The sequence below is a fragment of the Aedes albopictus genome, chromosome 1 (assembly GCF_035046485.1).
Source record: "Aedes albopictus strain Foshan chromosome 1, AalbF5, whole genome shotgun sequence".
Lineage (NCBI taxonomy): Eukaryota > Metazoa > Arthropoda > Insecta > Diptera > Culicidae > Aedes > Aedes albopictus.
The window spans coordinates 336,720,137-336,728,041 of NC_085136.1; the positions used below are offsets into that span (position 1 = coordinate 336,720,137).

General features: G+C 40.2%; 1 protein-coding gene across 1 annotated transcript in view; it reads right to left on the reverse strand.

The window, feature by feature from the left end:
* LOC109403856 (cell division cycle protein 16 homolog) overlaps window positions 1-4,915 on the reverse strand; it is a 28,596-nt gene extending 23,681 nt beyond the window's left edge. The window contains exons 1-2 of the mRNA XM_019676754.3: window positions 4,619-4,915; window positions 3,457-4,556 (exon numbers count right to left, since the gene is read on the reverse strand). Coding sequence (XP_019532299.3) covers window positions 3,457-4,556; window positions 4,619-4,801 — 1,283 coding nt within the window. The 5' untranslated portion in view covers window positions 4,802-4,915. The remainder of the gene's footprint in view (window positions 1-3,456; window positions 4,557-4,618) is intronic.
* Between the last annotated feature and the right edge of the window lie 2,990 nt (window positions 4,916-7,905).

A 7,905-nucleotide genomic window follows, 5' to 3' on the forward strand; every position in this document is an offset into this window, starting at 1 on the left:
GAATCCCAGCGCAATGTCTCTCATTAGCATTTCCCTTGGAACTCCGTTGAAATCTCACAATCTGGATTTTCCCCATACGCGCGCAAAAATTAAATTTTAATTTCAATCACACTTCCTGAGGAAACAAACGAAATTTCTCTAAGTCCAAATCGTAAACAACAAGGCCACGAAACGCCACATGAACAACGAACAATTTATCTAGCAACCGCCATATGCAGTGCCCTACTTCACATCCTTCTTACAGCATCATTTCGTTAAAATGCTGTCAGTTAAACAAATGTCAAAATTACTTACGGAAAAAGGTGAAATTTTACTTGAGCGCTCTACTTGGCAACAGGAAACTTAGCTTAAGGAAGAAACGTGGGAAAGATGGAACCTCGATTTCATCGAAATAAGCCGAGAAAAAGGACTGTTGCGAACAAAATTTGCTAAACATACATTTTTACTCGGGCACCGCAGGCGCCCGACGTCGAGCCAACCGTCGTTGCCACGTGAGCGGGTTGCCGTCATTGCCGTAGCAACGACCCAACCGCAATCGCAGCAAGCGTGGGCTGAATTTGAATTTTGCACCAGAAGTGAAAATTTGCTCGTGCGTACAGGACGCACATTGTCGAAGTTTAGAATATAAAATTAACTTGTAAATGCTTGATATATAAAATAGGTTTTTAAATAAATTAGTAAAAGATTCCAAATAAGTGCTTTAGTAGTCAATCGTCGAGAAACGAACCCCTGTACAGTAGTTTTGGTGATGTGACTGTGGTGCAAGTGAGTTGAAACCTGAGCCGAAGCCCCCCCCCCCCCCCAACACGCTGCCCAGAAGCCAAACGTCGTCCCGCAGGTGAGCCGTTGACGATTGAGTTCGAGCGAACCTTCGGAACAAGGACTATGGTACAAAAGGATACAGCAACAACCCCTGAAGAAACCATGGTTCAAAAAACTGATCATCAACCCAAGGGAAATCAAAAAACTCAGCAGAATACGTTCGGGACACACGCTCACCAAGGAGAGAAGATTCCTATGGAAATGGGAAATCACCGATCAATGCGAACTGTGTGACGAAACAGTAAACATGAAGCATATCCTGTACGTTTGTCCCAAGCACAATAATACCAGAAGCAAATACCCAGCCCTTGAGTACTTCGAGCCTCTGGAACAGATCTTCAAGGAAGAATCTGAAGCCAGTATGACGCAAATACATCGCTTCTTATTGGAAGCCAAAATCCAGATATAACGAAAACGACAACACTGCCACAACTTTACCCGTCAGGCGAGATGGGCCAACCCTGGCCTCAGACTGTCACACTAATGACAAGCGCAAAAAAAAAGATTGTTAACTAGTATGTCTCATTGTTATACCCCCGGCCCCCCGTACATCCGGCCCTGCCAATAGAGGTCATCCAACTGGGATGTCCCTTGGTGGAATGATAAGCTAGCAAAATTAAGAAAAGAATCTAGAAGATTGTTCAATAGAGCAAAAGCTACAGAATATAACATCGAACTGAGGCTAGCCAAACGTAAATATTGCAGACGGGTGTATGAAGTGAAGACAAGGCTCCATAAAGTCCTTTCGAAAGATCATTCTAATGGTCTTGGAAGCCTTAAAAGGAAGATGGCAATGTTACTGTTGTTCTTCTGCAATTTTGAAAGAGATGATGAAGATACATTTTCCGGGGTCGACCTTTTACTCGGCTGAAGAGCAGGACTCAGACAAGGTACACCATGTATGGCCGACAAATGCCTGACAGAAAGCATGTGAAATCTTTACGCCATCGAGGGTTGAATGGGCACTGAGTTCTTTACAGCCTTTCAAATCAGCTGGTATAGATGGAATCTTTCCAGCGTTACTTCAACAAGGGAAAGAAGCGATTCTTCCGCTCTTAAGCGAAATATGCAGAGCCAGTATCACTTAACTTACACACCTAAGGCATGGCGTAAGATTCGGGTTGTTTTTATTCCAAAAGCTGGTAAAAGAAATAAAACAACACCTAAAGCCTTCCGACCTATAAGCCTTTCCTGTGTTCTGTTAAAGACCATGGAGAAAATAGTAGATGACTTTAAATCTTCCAACTTAGTAGAAACACTGACGAAGTAGAAATGCCTTTAAGCAACTTTCAATGTGCTTATCGAACAGGCAAATTTACCATAACAACGCTACAGTCGCTAGTCAGCAAAATTGAGAAATCGTTTCAAGCCAAGGAAATAGCCGTAGTTGCTTTTCTCGACATTGAAGGGGCATTCGATAATGCATCCTTCAGCTCAATGCGTTCAGCAATGGAAACAAGGGGCTTGGATAAATGAATTATCAAATGGATAATATCGATGCTTAGGAATCGAGAGATCTCTTTCCTTCTTGAAGGTGCGCAACTATCAGAAAGATCTGTGAAGGGCTGTTCGCAAAAAAAAATGCTATCGCCCTTATTGTGGACTTTGGTAGTGGACGAACTCCTTAAAAAAGTCATCAATCAAGGCTTTGAGGTTATTGGGTACGCAGATTATGTAGCTATTCTGATACGTGGAAAATATGACGACACGATATCTAGCCGTCTACAATCTGCGTTGAATGTTACCCTCAAATGGTGCCGAGATGAGGGATTAAATGTAAACCCTTCAAAAACTGTAATTGTGCCTTTTACTAGAGGGTTGAAAATAAATCTTACTGAAAGCAGTTCTCGGAAGAAGTTAAACATCTTGGGATAACTTTAGATAAAATACTGAATTGGAATTAACATTTAAACAATGTTTAACCAAGAGTACGAATGCCCTTTGGGTCTGCAGCAAAGCCTTGGGAAAAACCTGGGGTCTTAGACCAAACATGATTCACTGGATCTATGCCACAATAGTCCCGCCTAAGATTACTTATGCATCACTTGTTTGGCGGGCCAAAACAAATGAGGTGATTTCTCTAAAGAAGCTAAGTAAGCTACAAAAACTTGCATTGACAAGAGCAATGAAAAGTATTCCATCAGTTGCTTTGAATGCCCTTCTAAACGACCCCGTTGGGCAGTAGTCTGTACGAGAGTGCCGACAATTTTCTCAGGAAAACTGTTGCGCCTTAGGGCCTCCACATGTTAAAACGGTTGATAGATTTTTTGTAATTAATGAAGTTTCGATATTAATTGACTTGTTCTTGGATAATACATTTATACAGAGCGTAACAATCGTACAACGCGGAATCCTGCCTGATGTATCCGGTTCACAGGACTTTGGAGTATTATAGAAAAGGGAAAATCCGATTTATGAAAGAGCTTGCTTTCAGCTTCGTTGGATTCAGTGTATTCTTGTCCTGGACTAAACTAGACGTCTAACCCTGAGACCTTCAGCTTCAGCAAAGTCTTGCAGAACTATTTAATTGATATTAGCATGTTTTACATGTAGAGTAAGACTATGGTTGTTACGATCAAATTTCGCCTTCAAGCTTGAATGAATTTCGAAATTATGTAAGAAAAAGGTACTCACTCATCGATGACCTGCATGCACTTTTTGTAGTCGCAATTGTAGAAGTACTTTTCCGCCTTCGAAACGACCAAATCCACACAATTGTCCAGCCGATCGACGCAGCTCTGCAGGTTGATCGCCGACGGGCTCTTCATACTGATTGGCCGATTTATCCGGTACGGCGTTTCTTGGCGGGTGGCCGTCCCACTCCCACTGCCGGTTCCACCGCCACCTCCTCCTCCACCGGACCCAAGGATAGACGATGCCCTCGAAAGCGACGACTGAATCAGGTAGGACGGGGAGTTTTTGATGTCGTCCAAGATCTTATTGGCTGGGGACATGATCTTGTTGGGGACTGGCGTCGTGAAGCGATTCGGAAGGGACGACGGAACGCTGGTGGGGGCCGTCTTGTTACCTTCGATGTTTTTGCTGTTTTTCATCTTCTCCGTGAGCTCGTGCAGCAAATCCGTACTCATCGTTCCAATTGGGGTCTGCTCGATGTTCGTTCTGGGGGCAATCGATTCGTAGTACTTTTTCAGTTTACTCTCGTAGAGTCTTTTGAGGATCTTCCTTTCTGCTTCGGAGCACTGCTGATCCATCGGAATGTGCTGCATCAGTTCCTTCTCTTCCCAGGCCATCAACATCTCATGCTGGACCAAGGCGTCCAGCGCTTCCGAACAGTACACCGACCGATGCAAGGCCTGAACGTAGCAATCCATCGCCAGAATCCGATTATCCATCGCTTCCAGGATCTTCCCTTTGAGGAAGTATATCGACGCCAGCACGTCGCTTTTGTTAGGCTCGTCGAACACCGGATCTTCCCCAACGGTGGACTCATCCTTCCTACCGGTTCCCAAATTGTTCGCCAGCACTTCGCAATCTGTCGTGTTCAGAATGTCCAGCGCTTCCTGGTATTCCTTGGCCTCCGTGAGGCATTCCGCGGCCAGATAGTGGCACAGCAGATTCCGTTTGTCCAGCCCACGACTCCGGATGATGTACGCCGCCCGGTGGTACTCCCGCAGCATGAACATACACTGAGCCTGCCAGTATACGTCCCGCGGGTCGTAATTACTCAGAACGGTCACTTTTTCCGCCCAGAACAGAGCCGTCTGGTAGCGTCGCTGCAAGAAAAATCGCAATTAAGCATTTTAAGTCCGAAATTTCAAATATCAACTTTCCCTACCATATCCATGAAGCTCTTCATCAACCGCCGATAGCCGTCGATGTCGATCAGCCCGCCAGTGTCCGACTGTTGCTGGTCCATCGTTGCCGTCGATCCGGTGGTGTTCGAACCGCTGCTACTGATTGAGGCGGCTGTGTCGGTGCGCATATTTTCACTGCAAACCCGGGAACTTTGCTTGGGCATAACCCTTATACACGGTACTTAAACTGAGTTACAGGATTGGGAGTTATCCAAGGAATGCTATTTCAGTACTTTAGAGAGCAATTTCTTACGAAAAAACTGATAAATAATTGAATAATTTAACCCTCTAATACCCAAATTTTTGATTTTGATCTAAATATCATTTTTCGTCATCTAAAATCGATTTAAACATGTTTTGGAAGATGATTCTTTTCAATTCTCGATTTTGTGAATTTCAGTTTTTGATTTTTCTAATTTTTATTTTTGAACATCCCCACACTTTTATATTTTTCCTGGAAGCCAATTTGGGGTACGGATTTTTTGAAATGAAAACATTTTGAGATTTTATGATTATTGTTGAAATATTATTATTTTAAATATTTTTCACAGAAAATTTTATTTGCCGTGTAATTTTATGGAAAATAATTTTAGAGTGTATTCGATTCCCTTAAACTATTAAACAAGGATAGTATGATTTGGGAAAAATTTAAAATATGTTAATTGTAGCGATTCAAAACAAAATAAACAATGATTTCTAAAAGGTGACTTAAACATCATTTTTCAATGATTTTAAAGAAATGTAAATACGCTTTAAAATACACCAAAAACCATTTTGAGATATACAGAACAGTCCTAAATATTTGCCAAAAATGTAAAAAAATGGTTTTCCACGACACAAAAATTACAAAAATGCTCAAACTGTACCCCGTCTAAAGGCGGGATTGGGTATTAGAGGGTTAAGTCGCGACTCGTTACGAAAACTTCGCGGCGTGTTTTGTTTTGATTCGCGAGGCAAGCTTTGACATTTGCATTTAGATTGCTTTCGGTGGGTTTGAAAAGTAGATCACTTTGGTGTGGAACATGACTCCCTTCAAAAATTACGTAACCATTCCACGGAAAAAAATATTGTCGGGCCCTAGGGGCAAGACACTGTGCAAACGAGAGTAACTCTGAGAAATTCTGAGTAACTCATTTTACCAATGATCGACGAAATTTGTCGAAAACACCCCTAAAAGCGGGATATCGGGCAATTGCAATTTTAAGCTAATTCTTCACATAACCAACGAAGCAGTTTCCGAAGAAATCTGAGAAGGAATTCTTAAGAAACGAAGGATATTATAAAATTTTCTGAAGAGATCTCAAAAGCATTTCTGGAAACATTAGCTATTTTTGAAGAACTCGGAAAAAATATATAGCGTTATCTCTAAAGCATTTTATATGTTTTCAATACAAAATCTTACGAGTTTGCCGTGAAAAATTGGAGACAATGAAAACATTTTCATCTAGATTAAAAAAAAAAACATGTAATCCCGAAGTCAAGATTTTTAAATTTAAAAATTGCGAAACTCAGGGAATTACATTTTGTCTAATTAGTATACAACCTGTTCCTTCAGAAGTTCTTTCAAATATTACTGCATAAATTTCGCAATGAATTTCTACACAAATTCTATTGTTTGTTTATTAATCAATTAACAAAGATATTTATGAAGAAATTCTTGAAGGAATCTGTGGAGGAGTAGAGTTCACTGTAGTTCATCCTTAGAAATCTGTGAAGCAATATTCTAAAATCTCCTGGGGGATTCCCGTTTTCGGGGAAAAAATATTCTTGAAAAATCTCAGAAGGATAACCAAAAATAGTCTCTGTAGGAAGGAACGAAGGAAATTGGAAAAATCACGGAGCAAATTGTGGACTAATTTTATCTCTGGAGGTTTTCCCGACAGAATCCCTGGTGAATTTTTCCTAGGAATCTCCATAGAATTCTCTGGAGGAATTCTCGAAACAATATCTGGAGGCATGAACGAAGAAAGCAGTGGGGATTTGTTTGAAGAAATCTGTGGATAAATTTACATTTGGAGAAACTGAGAAACTTCTGAGAGAATTTCTGAAAAAATATTGAGGAAAATATTGTGCCCATTCTCGAAGCAATCTAAAAAAGTTTGATTACACTATAGTGTACTCATGCCCTGAGTTCGAAAACACGAAGGAAAAAAATTACAGTAGAGCAGAAATTTTTTCGACTTCCCATACAAGGTGGATGATTTGAAACCCGTTTTGTGTTCTATTTTTAAGCAAAGTCGCTCACTTCACATGTTGGAACAAACCCAAGCACTGATTGATATCGCTACCATATCAGGCCTCTCCTTTTATTACATCACACATCTCATTCTCCGTAATCAGTGCTCCGATGTAGCTAATTTGTTTTACTATAACTAGCATATATATGATACTAGCTGTCCCGGCAAACTTTGTCTTGCCGTCTTGTGGTGGTTTGACAACTATTGAGCTCAAAAAAGCACCGCACTCTAGATTGGTTTCATTTCGATCGTGTTGATTTCCTTCCCAGCTCATGCTCAATCAGTACTTTATCAATTTTCTTAATTTTCTAGTTGATTTTCGCAACTTTTGTAGATATAAACACAGCCACCACGAATACGAACCGAACCGTTCAAGAGTCATCCTGATCGGTTCAGCCGTTTGTGGGTTTTGTTGCCTCAAAGGGGCTTCAAACTCATTTTTATATATATAGATGTCAAATAAACGATGAGAAAATTTTTTTAATTTTTTTTCTTACTGAGAAAAAATACATTTCTTCAAATAATAGTGGAAATTTTGCTAAAATTTAAGAAGATCGTCCCTAAAACTCGCCAATATATTGAATTTCATAAATCTGACGCAAAACATGCATTCAGATGATCGAATGGCATTATATTCAGCTTTTAATTTATGGAAAAAGATTTAAAATTGGTCGAACAAAACGCAAGATATTTGAATTTTAGCAAATTCAAAAACTTAAAAACTGTTCTACTTAAAATTTTTTGAAGCATGGTTTCGAAATCAGCGCTAAATTGTGCTTTAAAAATTTTGATCATTGATAGAAGTTCACGCCCGCATAGTGAAATACAATTTGTATTACAGTCCACACAGTATGTCTCTTTTATCTGATACTGTTACTGTACCACGAACAGTTGCTTTTCTGTTGAAACTATAAAACTCAGAGCATTCGATCATAAAAAACGGTTTATGTAACCCATTTCAAGTTGTAACAGATTATCATATTGTGCAAAAATGGTCAAATAATATAATAGTGAAAACTCGGAAGGCATGG